This window comes from Dama dama, chromosome 13 (genome assembly GCF_033118175.1).
Source record: "Dama dama isolate Ldn47 chromosome 13, ASM3311817v1, whole genome shotgun sequence".
Lineage (NCBI taxonomy): Eukaryota > Metazoa > Chordata > Mammalia > Artiodactyla > Cervidae > Dama > Dama dama.
The window spans coordinates 48,261,127-48,287,806 of record NC_083693.1 but is presented as its reverse complement, the minus strand read 5'-3'; the positions used below and the strand labels follow the sequence as shown (position 1 = coordinate 48,287,806).

Here is a 26,680-nt window from a genome sequence, read left to right as displayed (position 1 = left end):
CAAAATAGTAACTATTTTTTTTCCCTCTCTAGTCTTCAAATATCTTCTCTAGACTCAGTAAATTAACTTCTCATCAGTATAGAGATTTTTGTTAATGAACATGATTCTGTATATTCTGCTTTCTTTTGTTACTGTCGAATGTAAAAGCAAGTTTGGTCATTTTATTGAGTGCAAAAACCTATAGCTTTTGAGTAGGCATCTGTAATGGCTTTGTCTCAACCATACATAATGAATTCAAAAAGTATCGACTTATTATATATCAGCTGTGCAGAAAGAATAAAGTCATTTTGCTATTGGAAAGGTTTTTCAGCTACCATTCAATATATTCTTTAGCAAACCTGTAAAATGTAAAGGTTTTGGTGAAAGACCAAGGACCAAGTGCAATGAATGTAGGAGCTGAAACTTTTCCAAGACATATTACTTTTACCAGTTGCATTCACGTGACCTTTAATTCAACGAATTCATTGAATATACTTTATTTCCTAAAATACATACCTAAGTGTATTCAAAGTCCTATTAGAGGAGAATAGAAGCTATTAGAGGACATTTATACAGTCCTTCAGAGTCCATGGGGAAATCGTTGACAGAAAACAATCTCATTAATTCATTTTATACTTTTGGTCTGAACATTCTGGGAAAATACAAATTAAATAAGCACATATTAAAGTCTCATCTGATGTCTAAGGCAGCGAGCAGAATTGCCAGAGTAGTGGACGGGGTTCTCATCCAGCGAGGCAGGTTCTCATCATGGGAGCTACTGCCAGCCATAGCGCATGTCCATGTTGAGTCAGTGCCAGGCTCTCTGTACTGAGGAGTTACATGGAGGGCAGTGACGGTGCGGATACACTCACGTCCCCCCACTGTTCACCACCAGCATCTGTCTGTGAGGTCTGAAGACTGAGCCATTGCAGGTTTCCAATAATTTGTGAAATTTTCATTTTGCATTTAATTTTATGGCTAAGATTTTTTCCCTTGGAATAAAGGATTTATTTTCTTTCCTGTGTTCAACTGTTAAGACATTTAAGTCAGTCCGTGTTTTTTTTTTTTTTTCTTTCAGTAATTTTTATTCAAGATGATTGTTTTTTTCCCCATTTTTCATTGAAATATTAGTGGAATATGTAATAGTTCTTTTAATGTTAGGATTTTTTGTTGTGTGCAGGAAAAAAAAAAAAAAGGTCAAATGATCAAAGGCTTTTGTTGACGACCCCAGACCAACATTCAGAGTTAAGCATCATTACAAGGGCCCATCTAATGTTAAGAGTAATTTTACTTGACATGTGTGACAATTAACATGTCAAGCCAAATGCAGCCTATCATTACTGGCCATTAGTTTATTGTGGAAATATTTATTGAGTGCTTGAGAACTATGAAGCACTACCACATAGCATGATGTCCTGAACAAAACAGGGGCTCAATAATATTTTGCTGTTTTCACGGGTATCTTTACTCTTGTTTAAGAGCTTTTGTAGCAAACTAGAGCAGCCTCCGAGAGCGCAGCAGCTCCAAAAGGTTTTAATTAATGTGCTTCATCAGTGCCGTCAGATGCGCTCCATGAACGTATTTCATCTTGTCTACATTAAATTTCTATCAAGTGTGTATGGAAGGCCTAGTAAACTTATTTAGGACAGTATACTTAATATTGGAGATAATCCTAAGAAACTACACATTTTTCAATATGATATTCTAATTAAAACCTAATTAGCAATTCACTGTGCTGGAATTTTGATATATAGCATAGAAAAAAATATTCACTGTGCACAGACAGTCAAGATGTATTTTTTGGAGACATTAGAATTTCAAAAATATAAGGCAGCACATGTGGAATTTAGAGGTGTTAAAAATCTTAAGTGTGGGTTTCTCCATAGCTTTAAGCTTGAACAGTTTTGTATAATCAGTGAGCTTGCCAAACAGTATCAAAAAACTCATTTTCTTCAAGTGCTTTATTTATCTTTAATAGAACCTTCATCACCCTGGTGTTGTAAATTTGGAGTGTATGTTTGAGACTCCTGAAAGAGTGTTTGTTGTTATGGAAAAACTCCATGGAGACATGCTGGAGATGATCTTGTCAAGTGAAAAGGGCAGGTTGCCAGAGCACATAACGAAGTTTTTAATTACTCAGGTAAGAAATCAATTAGAGTCAGGAAATAAAAAAGGTAATATTTAATATTGGATGTTATCACTGTTTAACTAGAGCTTTCTAGCCCTGTTGTTTAGTCCCTACCTCCAGCGTCTGAACTACACTAAAAAAAAAAAAAAAGTTGAAAAGGCTTATTGTATTATCTAATTTATATCTGTAGTAGTCAGGGTTTAGGCCAGTACCAAATGAATAATGTGTGTACAGGCCCAGGTATTAAAACTGCTCATGAAATTTTAAAATGCACAGTGGCTGAGTCCTGAATCTTTGAAAATATTCAGGAATGTGTATCCTATTAGATATCATTGAATTCTTTTATCTTTACCTGTTTTGGTTGCCATCTGGTTACCATAATATAGTACTTTTTCCAGTAAAGTTTCCTTAGAAACATGCTAGCTTATTTCAGGGTCTGAAGCGTAAAGAAATGTCACTGTTCATTTTGAGTTTTCTCTTGACCCTCTAAATTTATGTCCTAGTAGAGAACATTTTGAAACAACCTTTCAGATTAAAATAAGCTGATGCTGATGATTTTCTCCTTTATAGATACTTGTGGCTTTGCGGCATCTACACTTTAAAAATATTGTTCATTGTGACCTCAAACCAGAAAACGTGTTGCTAGCATCAGCTGATCCTTTCCCTCAGGCAAGTATGAAAGCCTTCCTCAGCAAAAAGGCAGCCGACAGCATCACTGGCTCCCTTGCTGCATTCTGTCACCCTTTCTCCTCAAAACTTTCACTGCCTGTTGTCATCCGTTTGTTACCGTCTTGTATTATGGGGACTGCCTTTCTCGTTCTGCATCTCAGTCCAGCCTGCCTTTATAATCTAATGCACACCAGGCCTCTCATTCTGCTTCTGCTGCTGTGGTGTGGACATCCTGGAGGACAGACAGCACTAGGTCAATGCTGGGAGCACTGGCCTGAGAGGGAGACAGCCTCAGAGTCCCAGGGATGCTACCAGCTGTCTAATGTTAGGCAGGGTATTGCAGTTCAGTGTTGTTCCCAGGGATGAAGACGGAAGTTTCTTCTTTTCTTCAACTCAGAGAATGCAAAACAACTGGATCTCTTTCCAGAGACCCTCGTGTCTGAAGTGACCTGATCACGGTGTCTGTTTTGTGTTGCTTTCATGATGCCCTTGGATCCTGGCTTCCTGTCCGTGCAGAGCTAATTTTTAGGATATTGTGGATGATGGCATGTGCTTATCCTTCAACCTTTATTTATAATAAGTCCTTGAGTTAAATCCATCACTTTGCATGAAGTTTTCCTGCCTTGTAAAACAGAATAACCTACTTTTATGTATACATATTTTCACCTTTGTCTCTCAGTTCTAGGGAGGAGGATGGAAAAGTGTTCAGATGATATTTTTATGAATAAAAATGTATTTTTGTGTCTTTTCATAAATTGCTATCCTCAAGTACATAAAATGGAAAATAGCTATTAGTTCTACCATGAGAAATCCATACAATATGTATAAAGTATTATAGTTGTTTTTTAGCTGTTGTGGACCAAGACAAGACTGACCCACAAATTTGTGACCTGACCGTATCTTCAAACCGTTATTATCAACAGGTGAAACTTTGTGATTTTGGTTTTGCCCGGATCATTGGAGAGAAGTCTTTCCGGAGGTCAGTGGTGGGTACCCCAGCTTACCTGGCTCCTGAGGTTCTAAGGAACAAGGGCTATAATCGCTCTCTAGACATGTGGTCTGTTGGGGTTATCATCTATGTAAGCTTAAGTGGCACGTTCCCATTTAATGAAGATGAGGACATTCACGACCAAATCCAGAATGCAGCTTTCATGTATCCACCGAATCCTTGGAAGGAAATCTCTCATGAAGGTAATATCTCCTATTCAGAAGTGATGATGATTTCCTCATTAAGTGTTACATTATTAATTCAGTCATGAAATTTAAATTGATAAATGCTCATGGCAAATTGCCCCACCAGAGTAGGGGCACGAATTGATTGAGGTTGGTTGAGAAGTAAAGGAAATGGAGACAAAAATATCTACTGGTGAAACTTATATGTAGAGAAATTGAGAAATACAAATTTGAGGTAAATGAAATAAAGAGAAACTGTTCATCATTGGTTTATTTCCTAAAAACTTATGAATATTTATACATAGATATAATGGCAATACTTGATCTTAACTAACAGTAATCTTTGATTTTCTGTATGCCTATTTATGTTTTAAGCACTTTTGACTTAAAATGGACTCAAGAACCTTATGATACTGATATTTTAGTTATCACATTACATTTATTAGTATACTGAGTTCTTTGTATACCATTTTCCTGTATGTGACTTTAGAGCATGTATATAATATTTTATTTAGTCATTTCCCTAGTGTTATCCTTTAGATTATTTCTATTTATTCAGTGTTAGATAACTTTCATGTATAATTTCTTATATATATCCTGATTTTTTAGGGTAGATTACCTTGGCAGTGTTGCATTACTTAAAACTAAGTTCTCCTTAATAAATATTTACTTCTTAAAGGGAGAGTGAGAGATAGTTTAAAAAGAAGTGGTGGGGCCACTCAGGGTAGAGAAAATGGCTCACTGCATGCATGCTTCAGGAAGGAGTTCCTCATGAACATGCTTTGGAGTTTATTTAATTCTCACCCCAAAAAATCCTTAAGATAGATTTTACTATTGTATCTAGATTTCCAGCAAGGACATTGAGGCAAAAGGAGTGAATCCCTCACCAAAATCACAAAGCTGGTAAATGGCAGAGCCAGAATTTATACTCAGATGGTCTGAGCATCCATTCTTTAACCCTTAGTTGTGCTTCCTTTTTAGTTTTCAGGCAGCATCTAGTTCTAAGTTTGTTGAGACTTTTTAACCAGTTAAAAAGGCAAATACATTCATAGATAAATATTTGTTTGATACCTGTTATTACACATGGTGGTAAAGAAATTGGAAAAAAGCATGTAAAAACTGCCTGGATAATTAGTTCTTAGACTACTGTTCATTGTAATTGGCACAATCCATCCATTATCAAAGCTTTGAGTTACTATTGGCTGCAACTTTCTTTAAATTTTATTGAAATAGAATTGATTTACAATGTTGTGTTAATTTCTTCTAAGCAGTAAAGTGACTCACTTTTATATATATATTTTTTCATATTATTTTCCATTATAATTTGTCTCAGGATATTGAATATAGCTCTCTGTGCTATGCAGTAGGACCTTGTTTATCCATCATATATATAATAGTTTGCCTCTCCTAATGCCAAACTCCCATTCCTTCCTTCCCCTACTTTCCTTCCACCTTGGCAACCACAGTTCTGTTCTCTCTATCTGTGAGTCTGTTTTTGTTTCACAGATATGTTGGTTTCTATCATGTTTTAGATTCCACATGTAAGTGATTATCATATGGTATTTGTCTGTCTCTGACTTACTTCACTTAGTGTGATAATTCCTGTGCCTGTCCATGTTTCCATAAGAGGCATTATTGTATTCTTTTTGATGGCTGAGTAATATTCCATTGTATAATATATACTTTCTTCTTTATCTGTTTATCTGTTGATGGACACTTAGGTTGCTTCCACGTCTTGGCTATTGTAAATAGTGCTGCTATTAACATAGAGGTGCATTTGTCTTTTTGAATAATAGTTTTGTATGGGTATATACACAGGAGTAGGTTGCTGGATCATATGGCAGCTCTGTTTTTTAGTTTTTTGAGGAACCTCCATAATGCTCTCCACAGTGGCTGCACCAATTTACATTCACACCACAGTGTAGGAGGGTTCCCCCTTCTCCATATCCTCTCCAGCATTTATTATTTGTAGACTTTTTGATGATGACCAGTTTGACTGGTACCTCATTGTAGTTTTGACTTTGACTAACATTGTCTAATTAGCTGAAATTATAGCTAGGTGGATATTTCTTAATGGAATCTTTGACCTTCAAAAGAACTACCACGTAGCTGAAAGACTAATGAAATATATTTAGGATAAGTCAACAGAGGCAAAAAGGAAAATGTAATTCTTTTTCCTACCCAGGAAGCAGAAAAGAGGGAATTGTCAAATAACCTTGTGACCTGAACTTGCCAGGGAACATTACCCTTAAATGCACTTAGCATTATGTTTGATACCTGTAATCTAGAAATCCAGTAAAAATAACTTGATGTTGTTAACCACGGTGCAAATGTGAAATATCTCTACAGCCAGTCGGACATTTTCCTGTTCTGCAGGAATCTTTGGAAAATTAGGAAAATAGCCTTCACATTAAAATGTTTTTTTTCCTTGGAGTAGTAGAGTACTTTGCTTGAAGAAGTGGAACAAATCATGCTTGGTCTCTGGTATCATGTAAATATGCTGGCCTTCTATGTGGATGTAATCTTCTTAGCTATAGGCTGTGAATGTTTAATTATCACTTGTATTAGAAAGCAGAAGAATGGATATCAACAGCTCAAGGAACTTTTGCTGGGAAACTACAATATACATGTGTAAGTAATGTGAAAGTAAAAGACAAAACAAAAATATCTTTCAAACAACGTGAAAGTTTCTAGGGGAGATGAGTTACATGAACTTGAGAAAATGATCATATATTTTCTTGAATTGTTAGCTTGGTATGAAATCAGGGTCTCTAAGTTCAGAGGAGAAGGAATCACTGTGGACTTGACTAGTCAGAATTAAATTTTCAGAGGAGATGGAACTTAGGCCAGTCACTAAAGAATGAAGAGATACAGCATTTCACAAAAGAGAATTACATTTTACTTGGCTATAGAAATGTCTAAGCACTGAAAATTTCCTGCCACTCAAAATGATGTGGTAACCAGCTCATGTAGGGTCTTGTTCTTGTAGATGACTCAAGTATCAGTTTGCACATTTATTGTCCTTTCTTCTCAGCATCTTTTTCCAGCTCATTTCTGCGTTTGAGGCACAGGAGTTGTACTGTTTGCTAACAGAAGCCCTGACAGCAAATGAGTTACCTTCCTGCTGGTGTATGAACAGAAGTAATATTAAATATAAAGAAAAGCTGGCCAAATTATGTCGTAATATTAACTGAAGTGTTACTAAAGTAATTATTGGCTTAAATTCTATATCATTATCTTGTTGGGAACAAATGCTTTCCAGATTAGGTATTACCACAGGGCCAGTACCAAATAATATTAAGCACGTAGGATTTGATGAGTACACAGGCAGACTGGGATCTGGCAAAGCATGGTCACAGCTGATCTTACAGTATACTATAAACCACGCCAGAACCAGCGAAAATCCAGGAGCAGGGAAGTAAAAATCTAGGCACCTCAGTCACTCTAATAAATCAGAGGTAAGGATCAGCAGTGAAGTAGTTTGAGAGGTTGTACTTCCTGCCATTCTAATTAGCTATCACTTACCTCTTGGAGGTTCAGTTTCTCGTCTGTAAAACAGAGTAATGATTCCTGCCCATGTAATGAAGTTGTAATAGAGACTGGAAGAGATAAAGGATGTGAAAGGCATTTATAGAATGCAGGTGTGGGGTGAGCCAAGGACTTGGATCTAGGAAAAGGATAGCAGAACAGTAAGCTACGCAGTTGCTCTGGCGGGTAACCAAGAATTGATTGTATAATTTTAGAAATTATATGCAAACTTCTGTGCGCATTTCCCAAGTGTTCTTCAGTCATACTGTTAGTTGTACTTTTTATTTCTTGGCATGAAAAAGCAAAAGATAGAAGAAAGTTGTAAGGTCTTTGCAGCATACATAGATGTGTCAGAATGAGAAAATTCCTTTATCATGCTTTTTTCTCTGTTAATATAGACATGGACTCAGTACAATATAATACTACATATTGGTGTGTTTGAGCTCTCATTGTGCTATCTGATCCTCACAGCAGTCCTCTAATAAGCATTTTGTTTTAGTCTCTGTATTAGTGAGAAACTAAAAAGGTTAAATCACTTGCCTAAGGTCACAGAGTGGTAGGGCTTGGATTTGAAGTCATTGATTGTCTTTTTTTTTTTTTTTCTTAGACAGTTGGTTTCTATTTACTGTTTGGTTTTGGCTGCACTGGGTCTCTGTGACACTGGCGGGCTTAGTTACCTGCGGCCTGTGATGTTTTAGTTCCCCGACCAGGGATTGAACTGCATTCCTTGTACTGGAAGGCAGATTCTTAACCACTGTACCACCAGGAAAGTCCCTGTTGCCATTCTTTGTAGCTCACAGTGTTGCACACCAAAGGCTGCTTATTTCTAATGTCTTGATATCTAAGAACCTATGGGGATTCCCTTGTGGCTCAGACAGTAAAGAATCTGCCTGCAGTGCGAGAGACCTAGATTCGATCCCTGGGTCAGGAAGATCCCCTGGAGAAGGGAATGGCAACTCACTCCAGTATTCTGTCTGGAGAATTCCCTGGACAGAAGAGCTTAGCAGGATATAGTACATGGAGTTGTAAAGAGCCAGATGCAATTGAGTGGCTAACACTTTGAATTTCAAGGAATATTTTAAACTCATTAATTATTTATGCTATTATAATAAGCTGAGTACAGCATTATAGAGATAGACTTACCAATAATATATCAGTGAATTAATCAGGATTCGTGTGCAAATAGCATAAACTTATCTCTCACTAACTTAGATAATTTACTGACCCACACAATGGGGTAGGTCCAGAAGGTGAGACCCATTCATCTGGAACCTGTGGTTCAAGTGACACATTTCTCCATCTCTCACTCTGCTTTACCTTACAGTGTCTTCCTTCTCAAGTAAACTTTTCATGTGGTTCAAAGTGATCTCCCAGCAGCTCCAGGCTAACATGCTACCCATTGTATATGACTCAGAATGGCAGCATAATTAACTCAGTAGCTGTAGATTCTCTGAAAGGGGCACTGATTGGCTGTGCTTAATCCCGTAATACCCTGGGAACAATCACATTGTCACCGCAGGAGCCAGGCTCTGATTGGCTGTGTGGATGATGGAGAGCCCCTCCAGGCTGGAGAGAGGTAGTTCCTGCAGTGAAAAGATACTAGGCTGAAAACAAACACAAAAGCATTAACAGGCGTCCACTATAAAAATAGATTTTTTGTGAAAATTAAAGTGTGCTTTGAAAAATAAGAAAAAAACGTTTTTGAGGCAAACGTAACACAGCAAATATTACAGGTAAAATGGTGATAGTAAAAGTAATTAAATTTTGAAAGAAAAAGAAGAATCACTGATGTTCTGTAACATTTGCCCTGTAGCCAAGCACTGCTTAACACACTTTACATATATGAACTTAGTTGTCCCAAACCTCTGAGTAGATACTATAATTGTTTTCATTTTAAAGATGAGGCAGTATAGACATAGAGGGTTAAGTGGCTTCCCTTAGTGGGCTAGGTCGCAAATCCTATCAGCCTGCTCCAAGCTAGATGCTCTTACCCACTGCATTTATAGCTCCTTGATTATCCTTCTAATGGATTTAGCCATGCTGTCACATTAAAATCTTAATATGATTTTACTCGCTTAGAGCTAATATAGCAACACAGTTTTTACTGTGTTTTACTGTGTTTTAAAAGACAGGGAAACAGGATACTGTAGTGACAAAGACCTGAATTGAGAACTCTCCTACTCAGCATCTTGGTGACCTCATCCAAGTTACTTACTCACTAAGGTCTCAGTTTTCTTGTTTGAAATACGGTGAGACAAGTTCCTAATTCACTAGGTTAATTATTAAATGAAATTGCACTGGCAAGTAGTTAGCAGAGTGATTGACATAACTAGGTTACCTTAAGTGTATCAGATACTCTGTTTCAATCACTTTACATGATCAATCGATCTGTGTATATGCATATATATATATATATTTATTTGTTTATGCACATGTATATATATATATATATATGCACATGTAACTAAACACATATATTTAATTAGTTATATAGATAACCAAATACTTATATAAATTATATATAGCTATACAAATGTAGTCAACTGCTTGTGGCTCATATGGTAAAGAATCTGTCTGCAAGGTGGGAGACCTGGCTTCCTTCTCTGGGTCAAGAAGATCCCCTGGAAAAGGGAATGGCAACCCACTCTAGTTTTCTTGCCTGGAGAATTTCATGGACAAAGAAGCCTGGCGGGTTACAGTCCACAGGGTCGCAAAGAGTCAGGCACAACTGAGTCACTTAACACTTTCACTTCCATACAAATATAACTAAATAAGAACATATATATCTATATATGGAATTTGGAAAGATGGTAACCATGACCCTATATGCGAGACAGCAAAAGAGACACAGATGTAAAGAACAGACTTTTGGACTCTTGGGAGAAGGTGAGGGTGGGATGATTGGAGAGAATAGTATTGAAACATGTATATTACCATATGTGAAATAGATCGCCAGCCCAGGTTTGAAGCCTGAGACAGGGTGCTCAAGGCCGGTGCACTGGGACAACCCTGAGGGATGGGATGGGGAGGAAGGTGGGAGGGATGTTCAGGATGGGGGACACATGTACACCCATGGCTGATTCGTGTGAATGTATGGCAAAAACCACTACAATATTGTAAAGTAATTAGCCTCCAATTAAAATAAATTAATTTACAAAAAAAAGAATGCATGTATACAATAAAACACTCCAGAATGAATCATATGATTACAGATTATTGCACGAGAGGAGACTTCAGGTATTCGTGGAAAGAGAGGAGTTCAAGAACATTTCTGTTCATTGTAAGGCAGTGTTGTGAGTTGCACTTTCATCGTTGTGATCATTTGACCTTTACTGCCTGCTGTGCTTAGTCATTCAGTTGTGTCCAACTTTTTGCAGCCCCATGGACGGTAGCCCACCAGGCTCCTCTGTCCATAGGATTTTCCAGGCAAGAATACTGGACTGGGTTGCCATTTCCTACCCTAGGGAATTTTCCCAACCCAGGGACGGAACCTGTATCTCTTACACTTCCTGCATTGGCATGCAGATTCTTTATCACTGCGCCAGTTGGGAAGCTTATCCAATACCATTTGTCAATAACTAGACATAGCCTCACTCTCACCTCCAGCTTTTATCTTGTACTAGGTTAAGCTTAGTCCTCAGCACATAGAGGCTATGACCTTTCTCAGTTCCTTGAAAGGACTCTGCACCTATTTTAAAGTAGTTGCTTGGTTAGCAGATTTACTTTGTCTTATGGAAAGGGCAGCCCAATATCACTTACACATTTTTTAAATTATTGTTGTTCAATCATTGTCATGTCCAACTCTTTGCGACGCCATGGACTGCAACATACCAGGCCTCCCTGTCCCTCACTGTCTCCTGGAGTTCGCCCTAGTTCATGTCCATTGAATTGATGATGCCATCCATCCTTTGCCTCCCTCTTCTCCTTTTGCCTTCAGTCATCCCCAGCATCAGGGTCTTTGTCAATGAGTTGGCTATTCACATCAGGTGACCAAAGTATTGGAGCTTGAGCTTCAGCATCAGTAATCAGGTGAAATTAAAGAGGATTGCACCTTATTTGATCATGTACCCATATGCCATTTCTTTCATTGCATTTTTAGCATTGCCACAGGAGCAAGAGTTAGGCCAGGCTATCCTCCCTGTTTGTCACATCTGGGGCATAATAAGAGTGACTTGGGTGGATACTGCCAAAAAGAAACCCAGAAAATTGCAAGCAACACTCAATGTATAACTTAAGAAATAGGGACCAAGGATATAGAGCTTAGAATCAGGAAATGGAAAAACTAGCCAATAGTCAGAACATAGGAGTACTCACAAGGTAGGCAAGGTAGGGGTTTACTAATAATTTTGCCAAAGAACCCCCTTGATTATGGCTCATTTTAAACTACCTGTAATTGTCTAGTTCTGAGTCTGTAGCAGACATATTTTAAGTTTGCCATGTCAACAGTCAATCAGATGAGGTGGTTAATAATGAAGATTTCCAGGCTGCACCCCCATAAACTGCCATCTTGCTCTGAGAATTCAAGAAGTCCCTGAAACACACTTTCTAAAACACTGCTCAGATCTCCTAAAGACATGATGGCTGACAGTGCTCTAAAAAATGTTTAGTAGGTTTCTAATGTTCAAATTCAGATAAATTAAAAGTTTCTCTCATTTGTAACATTTTTTGTATTCATGTCATTTTCTTTATCAGATATTTAATATCAGGGTATGTAATTTGTTCCAAATGTTGAATGTATTTCAAGATAGACTTCCATGATAATAGTAAGAAAAATTAGTAAATAAAAGCTTCTTGATAAACTTCCACTCTCAAGACTAAAGGAGAAAAAACACCCCAGGAAATGCAAAAAGTTGTACAATAGTTATGTGTAATAAAGAACTAACGTGTCAAGATTTTGAGCAATGAAAAGAATATAGGGAAAGAGAATCCTTTTAACACTTGAAAATTTTCTTTTGAGTGGACATAGGTGTAGAAATTTGATGCTACAGAATGTAGGTTTATAGGTTATATGCTATAGGGGGAATGACATGTAATCATCTAGTTCATAATAGTTATATATAAATTGTTCCACATATTGTTTATTAGTTTTAAATTTTAGAAAACCTTTAGACTACGCATGTCTAACTTCATGAACTTATGTGATGTGTATGTGTGTGCTCAGTCACTCGTGTCCGACTCTTTGCGACCCCATGGACTACATGGTCCAATGGAATTCTCCAGGCCAGAGTACTGGAGTGGGTAGCCTTTCCCTTCTCCAGGGGATTTTCCAAATCCAGGGATCAAACTCAGGTCTCCCACATTGTGGTCAGATTCTTTACCAGCTGAGCCACAAGGGAAGCCCAAGAATACTAGAATGGGTAGCCTATCCCTTCTCCAGCGGATCTTCCCAACCCAGGAATCGAACCGGGGTCTCCTGCATTGCAGGAGGATTCTTTACCACCTGGGCTCTCAGGCAAGTGTGAAAGTCAAATGAATTCTCTTTTTCTGCATTCCTTCAGCTGGTCAAGATCCTAACACATGCAATTTAAATTATTCTATTTTATAAATGACTTTATTATACAGCTTTGTTAACCCTTGAGTATATTCTTAGAATAAGAAGCGAGATGACATTGGTAACCATGTGAGGTGGATTATATAGCTAATGAGGTGAAATATAATTTGCTTCAGTGCAAGTCATCTTACCAGGAGAATGATGCCAAACCTGCAGTGATAGGAAAGCCTGTGTTAGAGTAAAAGTAAATTTCCATCATCAAAGTGAATTGATGGGTTCAATTAGAGACACATGGCAAATTGGAGGAAGGTTAGTAATAGACCATGACGATCACCAGATAAATTACTATTTTTTCCTTCTGAGTTTTGATATTCCTTTATATGCCATTAGAGAGGCAAGCAGGCAGTAATCAACACAGAGGCAACCTCGGAAATTGTCTCACAACGAGCTCGCGACCCCTGCAGACAGGGATCATTTTCTGTGCTTGCAGGTGAAGCCTGAAGAAGCACCTATTCTCAACTCACCTGCTGTGTTGTCACTGCTCGGCTTCAGAGTCACATGGTTAGTTGGTGTAATCAAGAATTAAGATCCGACATAAAGCCTTGACATATGTGATAAGGAAAAAAAAAAGGGAATGCCCTTGCATTAATCCTATAGCTTGTCTTTAGTTCAAAATTATCAACCTGTAATGATGCACCCGTGACACAGGTTTTTTCCACTGTGTGATCTGACAGTCTCAGTGGTAATATGTCTTCTGCATCTTCCCCCTGATAAGCACAGCTGTAGTTTATTCTTCCATTTTGTCTCAGTCCTCTGCTGACATTTATGTTCAGTCCAGAATATAAGGCATCCCAAGGTATAGAATGACTATAATAATATACCACTAAATTTATCCAAGCATCTAAATTTTATTTTAAAAGCATTTTTTTTTGCCATTCAATGTGGTAAATTCAAATAAAATTGTTCACAAGTGTGTTTTTCCCCCAGAAATTGGAGATGAAAAATACAGCCAGTACAAACACAAAGCAAAGCTAAATAAAAGCCTAGCCCCATTACCACATGGTATGTTTTCAAAATCCAACAGCGTTCCAGAACGCTAAGCACTTAAGTTGGAAGTAGCACTTTGCCATGAAAAGGAACCAGCTGTAGGTCCCTCTTTCACTACATATTGTTCAAAACAAAAAATAACCCCATTGAAAATAAGCCTCAAGTAGATGAGACCGAGAAATCCAATGGTATGAGAAACAAAAGAAAGACAATTGTCATTTAAAAATTAAACTGTGTTTGTAACAGTTTATGAGGCTTGCAGATCCAGCAAGCCTGCTGAATATTAATGAATAGATTGATTTGTCAACATATTAGCACCACTGTCAGACGTAACAGCATGGAGGAGAGGCGAGGGGGCAAGGCAGTGAACTACTTAAAAATGCTTGACTGAGCGCAATGAGATTCTATCATGATTGATCAGCTAAAGTGAACGATGTGGGTCAGAACTTCCACTGGGTTTTGACACTTTAAACAACCTCTATTAGATTTTCTAGAATTACTTGTGTTTAATTTTCTTTAAAAACAGTGTGCTTTTTGTTCAGTAATAAGAAACTTAAAATTTGAACCAAAGGTATACAGTGGTTTAAATAATATCTGCTTAGTAGCCTGCATTTTTAAATATATGTATGTTTGTTTATGTAATATACTTTTACATAGTGTGTATATATATATATTGTTTATAAATATATTTCAAATTCCAAATTAATTAACATTTTAAAAGGTGTCATACCAGGAAAGGAACCATTTGATAACAAATAAAATATAATTAATGAGGTTTTTCTCTAACAAATGATAATTTGTAAATAGAAACTGATCTGAAGAAGTTTTCGCAAGAAAACATTATAAATGCTCAAAATTGATTGTTTATTGTGATCCAAATTGAAATGTTTTCTGTATATCCCAATCATAAAAATAAAATGTCAGTTGTGAATGTATAATACATCCTAGTTGAATTGAAATGTGACACCTAAATATATGTGGAGGTATCAGGATATAGGAATAAGAAATGTTAAATATTCTGTAAGTTTGCTTTCTTTCACTATAACAATAATATTTCAAAATGTAAAATGTTAAAAATCTTCTCTGAACCGTATACTACTCCACAATACCAATACACTGAGCAGGTATCCAGAATACTCCTAAGTTGCTACAGTAATAGAAAATATACAGTTTTATGAGGAGCCTGGTTTTTTTTCAGTTTGAACCTAGCACAGTGAACCAAATGTCTGGGTTTTTATCCACTGGTAGAAGCAAGCCTAATCCTTTTTCCAAATAAAAGCTTTTCTCAGAGGTTTGAAAACAGCCATCATGTCACTCCAATCTTATCTTCTCCTGGGCAGTTTTTCCTTGAACCACCTGTTTTACATTGGTCCAAACACTCCCCTCTTTGTGCTCTTTTTAAATCAAAACTCAAAACTGTTCTGACTCAAGGTTCAATGAGCCTGAAGTAACATGAATTCACCATTCCTTTATTATAAAGAACTCATTTCTTTTAGCAGGGCTTAAAATAACACTTGATTTATGGATGAAATGTAGACTCATGTTGAGTTTACTGTGCATTTAGAATTCTGGATTTTTTCTTGTAAATATTGATAAGCCACATTTTTCAATTCTGTACTTAGCCTGGGTTGTTTTTAAATTTCTTTTGTGGGGTGCATGTGTGCTCACTTATGTCTGACTCTTTGCGACACCATGGACTGTAACCCACAAGGATCCTCTGTCCATGGGATTCTCCAGGTAAGAATACTGGGGTAGGTTTCCATTTCCTTCTCCAAGGATCCCTTGCTGACACAGAAATCGAACCTCTGTCTCTGGCCTCTCCTGCATTGGCAGGTTGATTCTTTACCACTAGCACCACCTGGGAAGCCCTCTTTTGTGGGGGCAGGAAGCTAAATAGAGGACTGTGTTTCATTTGTCTCTGTAAATTTTATCTTGACGGTACAGCTATATATGTATATAGTTATTTTAGAACTTATTTGTGTAATCCAACTTGTTTGCTCTTCCTGTTGGCATCCTCTGAGTAGAAGCTATCCTAAAACCTTTCTGTTACCTTCAGTTTGTCTTCATCCCAGAATTCTGAACAAGATGGGATTGAGGACAGATACCTTTGTCTATGTTTATAGCCATCTATTCCAAGGCACTTTGGGTAATATTAAACTGTCACTGGCTACTTTTAGAGTTCTCATACCTCTAGTCCCTTGTTATTCAAAATGCGGTCTAAGGATCCATCTGGGACTCTTACGTTCCACCCCAGACCTATCTAATCAGAATTTTCAGTTTAAGATCCCTGGATTATTCATATGCATGTAAAAGTCCAGGAAGCACTGCTTTAGCACAGTCTTTCTCAACTGGAAAGAAAAGTGAAAGTGTAAGTCGCTAAGTGCAAAGTCGCTCCTTTGCAACCCCATAACTGTAGCCCGCCAGGCTCCTTTGTCCATGGAATTCTCCAGGCAAGGAATGCTGGAGTGGGCAGGCATCCCCTTCTCCAGGGGATCTTCCTGACCTAGGGATCGAGCCCAGGTCTTCTGCATTGCAGACAGATTCTTTGCCATCTGAACCACATATTAAAAACCTTAGCTGCCTCCTGAGAAACATGTATGCAAATCAAGAAACAACAATTAGATCCAGACATGGAACAACAAACTGGTTCAAAATTGGAAAGGAGTATGTCAAGGCTATATATTGTCACTCTGCTTATTTAACTCATATACAGAGTACATCGTGCAAAATGCTGGGCTGGGTGAAGCTAAAACTGGAGTCAAAATTGCTGGGAGAAATATCAATAACCTCAGACATGCAGATGCTACCACCCTCATGGCAGAAAGTGAAGAGGAACTAAAGAGCCTCTTGATGAGGGTGAAAGAGAAGAATGAAAAAGGCTTAAAATCCCAACAATCAGAGGACTAAGATCTTGGCATTTGATCCCATCACTTCCTGACAAATCAATAGAGAAGCAATGAAAACAGTGAGAGATTTTATTTTCTTGGGCTCCCAAATCACTGTGGATGGTGACTGCAGCCATGAAATTAAAAGAGGCTTGCTCTTTGGAAAAAAAAAGCTATGACAAACATAGACAGCAAACTAAAAAGCAGAGATAACACTTTGCTGGCAAAGGTCAATATAGTCACAGCTACGATTGTTCCATTGGTCATGTATGATGTGAGAGTTGGACCATAAAGAAGACTGAGTGCCGAAGAATCGATGCTTTTGAACTGTTGTGCTGGAGAACACTCTTGAGAGTTCCTTGGACAGCAAGGAGATCAAACCAGTCAATCCTACAGGAAATCAACCCTGAATATTCATTGTTAACTACTGATGCTAAAGCTGAAGCTCCGATACTTTGGACAAGTGATGTCAAAAGATTGGTGCTGGGAAAGATTGAGGGCAAGAGGAGAAGGGGGTGACAGAGGATGAGATGTTTGGATGGGATCATTAACTCAACGGACATGAGTTTGAGCAAACTCTGGGAGATAGTGAAGGACAGGGAAGCCTGGCATGCTGCAGTCCATAGGGTCGCCAAGAGTTGGATACGACTGAGCGACTGAACAACGAGGTTCTTCCAAAACTACTGATACCTGGAAGCTGCTCCTCTGAAGATTTTTCAGTTTGTCTTTGACTTGAGTATCAGCATTTAAAAAACTCCCAAAAGCCAAAAATCTCTTTGAAGTGAAAAAGAAAGAAAGAAAGGAAAAAAGCACCTCAAACTTCATTAGAATAATATAAGTATATTTTAATTTAGATTTTTTAATTTTGTATCAGTTTGGGGGCTGTTGTATGCTGCACTTAAACAATTCATGATTTCCAGTATTGTTTTTCTAGTCTTTAGGAGGAAATTAAATTGAATGTGAAGCAAAGGAGTACCCAAGGATGCAGTAACTTTCTACAGAGGAGAGAACTGGGAAAGGAAAGACCCGGCTTGAGTCTCTAAAGGTCTTGCAGTTCATTGGATTGCAATAATTGACTCAGGAACGAGTGAGATGATTTCCAGCGGCCTTGTTTGCTGCTGGCAGCCTCTGGTTTCAGCCCCTGAGAGGAGAGTCCCAGTTAGTGTTGCCGGGCAACAGCTTGCTGGGTTGAGAGCTGGAATGTGAAGGGTTGCAAAACGATTTTTTAAATAAACACACAACTTACCATCAGCATGAAGCAAGCCAAAGGGAGAAGCACTGAGCCTACAGGATGACAGGCAGTGAAGCAGAATGGAAAGGGGGAAAAGAAAACAAGGCGCTCAGTGGTGACCAGTGATGACTCCAACACTGGAGTGATAGTTTTGATCTGGCTTCTAATTTGAAAATCTGTACCTCACTAAGCTGCAGCTGGACAGAAGACAGCATGGAAAAGCAATTCTTTAAACTGCCTTGTCTGTACAAAACAGGTCAGCCCCAGAGTTTCACAGGTAATTTCTCTTGTGTCAAATAAACGTTGTAAAATAAACATGATCTGTATTGCAGAGACTCTCAGCATTATTCTGATTTTCTGATGGAAGCTACTGATCCTGTGATCTGTTTGTAGAGATTTGATGTCCTACCATCCAGGAGTATTTTTAGCCAAAATATACAAACCATATGCACATAATGGGGATATTAAAACTTAGAGTTGAGAAAATGTGTATTTAAATTTCTAATTAATGTATTCAATCTACCAAATGCTATTTAGCAAGCATTTTCCTAATAGATTAAATGATGCATTTTTAAAAAAATATATATGAAATTGTGCAAAAATGAATATACAATCTGGGCAAGCTTAAAGAAGCTAAAATCTAGTGGGGGGAATGGGGAGACAGGCAGGTACCAAAATGATAAAAGATGGGAAATGGGGGACTTCTGTGGCCGTCCAGGGGTTCAGACCTTGCCCTTTCACCTCAGAGGCCCAGGTTTCATCCCAGGTCAGGGACTAAAATCCCACAAGCCAAACAGCACATTCAAAAAAAAATTTTTTTTTTTTGAAAATGGAAGGTGACTGAGAGGGGTGACCTGAGGGACCAATTATTTCTTCAAAAATACTCCGTTCCATTCTTTTCCTGGCCTGTTCTCCAAGTTTTGGGGGCCTTTCAGTTTAGCTGTAACGCATGCCAGTGTGCCTCCTACTCAGTCAGAGCCTGTTGTGTCCGTATACGTGATATTTACCTTGAAATGGAGAATGACTGCAATATAGATTCCACAATTTCAAAGATGATTCTGAATTCTGACACCTGAACAAAGCAGAATCCATACAGTGAAGAGTCTGATGGAACATTTCTTTTCATATTAAGGCATAAAGCCCTTCAGCACCCGTGTATACCTTTTAATTTTATTCTTGTTCAGATACACTTGTACACCTGCCAAACAGGATGCACAGAACTTCAGCTATCCCCACATCTGCTGAAAGTCCATTCTGGTTTAAAAAAAAAAAAAAAGGAATGTTTGATAAATTTTTCAAATTGCTTTATAGGACATTAGGAGAAAAATAACTGTGTTAGCCAAGAATTTGTTGTAGCAAAAAAGAAACATTAGGCATCATAAAACAGATTTTCTTTGCTTTTAATTTATAGCAAACATTAATATGAATCCATGGCTAGAGACAGTTTAGAAAACAAAATGCTGTGCTTAGAGGATATTCTTTAAAATAAAAATATGAACCATACAATTGTTTAAAATTTTCCGGTGAGAAAGGAAAAGACTTCTCACATCGTCCCAATGTCGCTATTTGAGGTGCTCAGAGAGCTTGCTCTTAAGACTATTTATTAGTAATATGGAAGGAAGAGCTTGAGTCCAAGGGCGAATCAAAGAACAGAGCTCTCAGAGTAAGAGTAGAAAGGCTAACTCTCAGTAAATGGGCAGGTACAATCAGAAAATAATCCTACTACTTTCTGAAAAGTTGACGTATTTACTGCAAGAGAAGGAGGAACCAGCCACTGCCTATTTTGCACCTGTTTTCTTTGCTGGGGAGGAGGGCCTCAAATTGAGAAAATAAGGGAAAGAGGGTGTAAAAGGGAAAAAAAAATGTAACTCAAGAGAATGGAGGATTTTCCTGCACATATTTGGCCCTAGACACAACAACAGCTATTCCAAATTACATGTGCTTATTGCCCCAAAGTGTGGAGAAGCCAGCCCTGCGTAGCAATAAACTTTACCTCTTGAAAAGCAGATACTGCGATATGTGGTGGTGTGTGTGCTCAATTGCATCTGACTCTGCAACCCTATGGACTGTGGCCTGCCAGGCTCTCTGTTGGGATTCACCAGCAAGAAGACTGGAGTGGTTTGCCATTTCCTACTCGAGAGGTTCAAACTCAACTGTAAACTGTGACTGATGTTCAGGGCAGGACATACTGTATGTTGAAGAAGCTGACAGAGGTGTTCTTAGAGCCATTGTGGATAGTTATATTAGTAAATCCTGAATAAACTGGGAGAGATACCAGGATACTTAAAACAGACCTGAGTTTTCTGAATCTCTAAAAGAGGGAAAGAATGGATTCTGTAATCATTCAGGAAGAAGCTTAATAGTTGTTCTTGTCTAAATCCTAGAATGAGTCATGAATAGTTTGCAAACATTTAGAAACCCCTGATATTAAGAAGGAAATGAGGAAAAACCAATACTAGTCAATATTAGTTTACTTAGAATCTATTACCTTAGAATAATTGCATTATTTTTAAGTAGTATTGACAGATTAGTAGAGTGAGTAATACCAAGGACTGATGTTTCTTAATTATAAGAAAGCATTAAGAAAAAAATTTACCATGGTAGCCTTTAGAGAAGACGGTTGCATATGGACTAAATGAGATACTCTTGGGAGGAAACATTACTCATTTATCAGTGTGTTCAGATAATTGATAGGCATGGCAGTTGTGAGTTTAATCTAACATAGAGTCATCAAGTTCTATGTTTAAGCTTTATCCTGAAAAAAGATTCTTAGTAATGTGATGAATACATAGCAGGTAGGCTTATTTAGTTTGGAAATGGTAGAAAGAGGATTAGTCCTTTCAATGGCAGAGGATCACGTCACATTCAGAATAGTCTTTGAAAGCCAAAACGTTGAGCTAAAGTCAGAAAGATAGATAAGAGAGATAGATAGATCTGTCTATATCTGTGCATTTATGTACACAGGAGTGTGGTAGAAACAACTAAGAAGAATTTAATGCTCATTGTTGGTAAACTTTTTAATTTAATTAGATTTTTACATTATCATCAATTGATAATAATGAGTTAGTGGTATGACGTGGATGCTGCATGCCATAGTATTTAAGAGCATGGGTTTGGAATCAGTCCCTCTGGGTTTCATCTTCAGCTGTTACCTGGAAACTGCCTGACCAAATTTTGTGACCTTTTGAAGTTACAGTTTTTCCTTTGATATAAGATAGAGGTAAAATAACAACTACTTTCATATGCTTGTTATGAGGACTACTTAAGAATATGAATGTGAAAATTTTTTAAAAAAGGAAAAATTTCATCCTAAGCCTTATGACTAATATCTATACATTCACATCAAGTTGGCAGCTAATTGTGAGAAAAATTCTGGTCTACTGTGAACAAGAACAGCTGGTAAACCTAAAAGTTAGGGTGCACAGAGAAACTGGGGGAGCTGAAGGGCAGCTGAAAGAACTGCAGAGAGAGCAAGGGTAAAGTGAGTCACAGTCCCCAAGACTTGAAGAGCTATCACGTTGAATAGTCAAGTGCTCCACTGCATCTACAACATAAGTAGGATTAATGTAGGTAAGTTGTAAAAATGACAACTTTGGGCACAACATAGGAGAAAATAATTCTTGTCACTGGTATCATGAAATTTTATTGATTTGTGAAATAGTTTGGACCACTGGAGTTAGTCACTAGGACTCTAGCTAGTTACATTTCAAAAATGCTAAAGAAAGCAGTTTTTCTTTGAGGAGGGTATTAATAAAGGTCAAAGATTTAGAATGGTGCATTTTGTCATTTTGTATGTATGCATATTTTGTCTTTGGAATTGCCTTTGCACTTGGGAGCTTTTCAGGGCTTTATCATTAACTTTTTTATTGCCAATGTCATTGCCAACAATAATCCCTTAAGGAAGATTTGGTGAATAAACAGATAAACAAATGACACATACATGTGATGGATGTGGTCAATAAAGAGAATATGTTGAAAACACAACAACAACACAAACACTTTAGAGTCTTTTTATAAAATGAGCTCAGTGGAAGGTATTTTGGATGGTGCATTTAATGCTGAGTTATATGAGACTTGATTAATGAAAAGGAAAGGACTTAGGAGTTCCAGAAATAGTGGCCAGTGGAATGGAACTCTCAAACACTTAATGATGGGCCTGTTTTCTCAGCAACATCAAGTTCCCAATATTTAACTAATGTCCAACATTTAATAGTTATTTCTGGTTTTTGCTGCCAAGAGCCACAAAATGTATTTGTAAATGCACAGGCACACACACAAGTATATAGACACACATGTCCCGTCTATTTCTCTCCTTACGTCCTAAAGTCTTTTCTCTTGGAGGTATTTGTCACTGGCTCGCTGTGCTTATTCGGGTCAGCTGGGTACTGCGGCTGTGGTCGGACTTGTGATTACATGCCTCACTCAGCAGAGCGATTTTTTCATCTTCATATATTTCATTCCCTTCACACACGTCGACTTTCTCCTCTGGCAGTACTTCCCTCCCCATTAGGCAGTGTGGTTCACTGTTGGGGCCCATTTGGGCACAAACCAGACTTTTTGTCGGGTTACTGTACTGCTACCTTCCTAATTATAGAATTCAAAGCAAAAGGAGTGAATTAATAACATGTCCTTATTCCCTGCGGCATCCAGGGTAGTGTAATGTTGCAACATGCTTGCCGGAGCACACACACTCTCCTTTCTCCCCTTATTCTCCGTTTTTTGCTGTGTGACTTCACAGCAGCCGGAATGGAAGGTGCACTTTACTCACCAGTGAGTAAATCATGTGAATGGATGTTTTAAAGCCCAGGCCCGAGACGCAGTTCACTGAGAGAACTATACTTTCAAAAGCTCTCTGAGAACACATGCTTGGAATTTGAAATTGTGCTAAATGCTGTGTTTCCTAAGGTATCCTAGCTAAGGCAAGGGTGTAAGGGCATAGACAGCATTTAAATGTGTGTTGTTACATTTACTTTCTCCAGTGAAAAAATTCTTAGCAGTTTCATTCTGCAGTCCTTCCATGCAGGCAAATACTTTGAATATGAGTGTCAAGAGCTACAATTCTAGATTACCAAAAGCCTGTAGGAATCATTTCTGTTTGCCAGCTAACAGAATTCTGATTCATTCTGATGGAATAAAGTTATTTTTATTTTACAGGGACTTCTGTAAATGAAATGTTTTCATATCCATTCAGAGTGAGTGATGTTGACCAAGCAATTGAGTCAAAGCCCCCTCATTCAGGACTTGGTACTTGAGGAAGTTGGGGAGTGAATTTGCATCTTTGTCAGATACATATTTAAGGTATTTGGTAGGAAGATCCATCTCTTAAGAAACTTAATGACCAGGATAGATTAAGGGAGGGAATGTATTCTTTGGCAAAATGTGAATGTTTCCATTAGTTTGGCAGATTTCACTAAATTCTTTTGGGGAAGAAAATGCTAGTGGAAAGAAATGGGAAGTTATTATTGGAATATATGGGAAGCATAAGTTAATGAATTTAATAAATAGTGAACTGTTAATGTCAGGACCATCCCAACAACAAACCGACCTGAGGGAGCAGTGCTGCAGAAGAAGAAAGAAAAAGAAGACTCAGAAATAAAGTGGGGATCAGGGGGCTGACGCCATACGCAGGCAAAAGCCCAGATCTTAATCCTTGCAAGCCTTTATTGTTAACTTCTACTTCCTTCTTCGTGGTTTAGAGGTATCTGTTCTTTACCATCTCAGATCAGGGATAAAGATGTACAATGCACAGTCCTCAATGTCAAACCTTCAGGCCTTTCATGATTTTGTTTAGCCCTTTGGCTAGTGACGCCCTTTCTCAGCAACTCCCTCAAGGCTCTGGTTAGGGGAGTAGTCACTAATGGTTTTCCATCAGTCACATCAGTACTTCAAGATCTTGTATTCAAGATATCTTTCCAGGATGTACTTTTTACTGCTCCCAGCCCTTTGCCTGGAGGTGATGAGAAAGTTATTCTTATTTTTTCAAAGAGGCCCTGTTAATTATAGTACAGGCCTGTGCATAGCATATTCCCTACAGTGAATAGTCCAGGCTGAAAAATATAGTTTTTAGAAAGGTGATTGACACATGATACTCTAGGTAAAATGCTTTGTAGACTAGATAACCAGAAGAATCACCTTTTTCCTAAATTACACAGCGTTAAAGTCCCCATTGAGGCTGAGAATAAGGCTGGATGGTTTGTGATTGTAACCTCTTAGAATTGCTGTTAGGTTGCTTTCCTGTCTTCCCTATGAAACAGTGAGGGCTGATATTGTAATTCAATGGTTAATTTTAAAAGCAAATTGAGAAAGACAAGTGTTTCACCACTGGATTGTTGACTTAAGTTGATAATGAGTCATGTCTATGTTGTGCTTTATTTTCTTCCTTTTAAATGCGATGTGCAGATATCTGTCGCTTAATTCAAAAACTACAAAGCCAATTATGTGTATTCAAACTTTAAACACATTTGATACAAAAATTAGTAAATGCTCTTTCTTGAATGTTCGTTTTATCCTGCCATTAGTGCAGCATCTTTAAATGGTATATATTTAAACAAAACCCCAACTTCAGAAAAGTGTATTGAAAACTAAACGAAAAGAATTCACATCATACTTATAAAGACTTATACTCCTTCCTCTACAGTTATTTTCAGTTTCACTTTTTAGGATCCAAAATAAAATTAAGGCCAAGGTTTTAGAATTCTCAAGAGGATTTTTCTTCAGGTTCCAGAGTCTGTTATCACTGTGTTGCATTTGACTGTGTGAAAGAGCAGATGTGGAATAAACTATAAATAAATTATGCATATGTTTCAGATATATCATCTATTTTTACCAATAAATTTTTTTTTCAGCCATTGATCTTATCAATAATTTGCTGCAAGTGAAAATGAGAAAGCGCTATAGTGTGGATAAGACCTTGAGTCACCCTTGGCTACAGGTAAAAATTAATCATTGGATATATTCTCAGTTGAATAAGCTTCTAAATATTTAAAGATGTGTATATTATGTGTTAAAAAATCTTGTATCATATTTTTGAAGTATAATTCTATCAGTGTGTTTGCCAAAAGGCATGCAGCTTCTTAGGATTAATAATGTTTCTAACTGTATCAGGAAAATTGAATAAAGGAGAAACACACCACACACACACCAGCACACACACCCCAAAAACAAAAAACAAGAAGGAAGGGTTATAACATAACTCCAAAGACCAGATTTCAGAAGCATCTGTATGTGTAATCCTGATAAGCCCATCTGGTGATGCACTGTACTCATTTGGGAGCTGTATATTTAAATCCTAGTTAATACTCATAAAACAAATTTATGGTAGATATAAAGCATATGCATCTGTTTGTTCTCTCAAAATTTTTTTTTTTAATTTTCACATTGAAAATTAAAGTTTAGAAAAACGACCCTCTGAAATACTGAAGGATTATTTGTGGGCGTTGAATTCCAAAGGAACACCAACATTCTGCATTGCTTAACTGCATATACCAACTGCACAGCTCCTGATGCGTGCTATCCTATAAATAATATGCATTTGCAAAGTTGAGGCAGATAGGATGGCTTTGGTGCTGATGCTGTCGCTTCAGGGCGCCTGAGGAAATGCACAGCATGGTTGGAGTGGAAGAGAAAAACGGTAACATGTATGTTGTGGGAATTGATAACGTAAGAAAGAATACTTTAATGAATTACAGTCGTATCTGGGGTAACACTTTGCAATGTCTTCCTCAGGATTATCAGACCTGGTTAGATTTACGAGAGCTGGAATGCAAAATCGGGGAGCGTTACATCACCCACGAGAGCGATGACTCGAGGTGGGAGCAATACGCAGGCGAGCAGGGCCTACAGTACCCCGCACACCTGATTGATCCAGGCGCTGGCCACCGGGGCGGTCCTGAGACCGAAGAGATGGAAATGAAAGCCCTCAGTGAGCGTGTCAGCATCCTCTGAGTTCCATCCCCTGTAATCTGTCAAAACACTGTGGAATTAATAAATACATACGGTCAGGTTTAACATTTGCCTTGCAGAACTGCCATTATTTTCTGTCAGATGAGAACAAAGCTGTTAAACTGTTAGCACTGTTGATGCATCTGAGTTGCCAAGACAAATCAACAGAAGCATTTGTATTTTGTGTGACCAACTGTGTTGTATTAACAAAAGTTCCCTGAAACACTAAACTTGTTATTGTGAAGGATTCATGTTATATTTAATGCATTAAACCTGTCTCCACTGTGCCTTTGCAAATTGGTGTTTTTCTTACTGGAGCCTCAATTTGGTAAGAGTCTGCAGAACCTGTCCTTGAAATAGTTCTCTTCTGTGTGTCCCATTGGTGTCGTCACTATAAGCAAACTCTTGAAGAGTAGATTATTTCCAGTGTTCTATGAACAACTCCAAAACTCGTGTGGAAAAAATGAGTGATGGAGGCTGGGGGGGGTCAGGGGATGAATATGCAATCCTAAGACGCAAGTGCATGAAAGAGTTCTACTGTATATTTTCAAATCCTTTGCCTGCCTGGTGTGCCTCAGTATATTTAAACTCAAGAAAATGGGCCTAGG

General features: G+C 37.9%; 1 protein-coding gene across 2 annotated transcripts in view; it reads left to right on the top strand.

The window, feature by feature from the left end:
• Positions 1-26,359, top strand: part of PRKD1 (protein kinase D1) — a 341,747-nt gene extending 315,388 nt beyond the window's left edge. For both annotated transcript variants that reach the window (XM_061159053.1, XM_061159052.1), the window contains 5 exons: positions 1,958-2,119; positions 2,678-2,776; positions 3,700-3,967; positions 24,977-25,062; positions 25,857-26,359. In XM_061159053.1, coding sequence (XP_061015036.1) covers positions 1,958-2,119; positions 2,678-2,776; positions 3,700-3,967; positions 24,977-25,062; positions 25,857-26,075 — 834 coding nt within the window. In that variant the 3' untranslated portion in view covers positions 26,076-26,359. The remainder of the gene's footprint in view (positions 1-1,957; positions 2,120-2,677; positions 2,777-3,699; positions 3,968-24,976; positions 25,063-25,856) is intronic.
• The last annotated feature ends 321 nt before the right edge of the window (positions 26,360-26,680 follow it).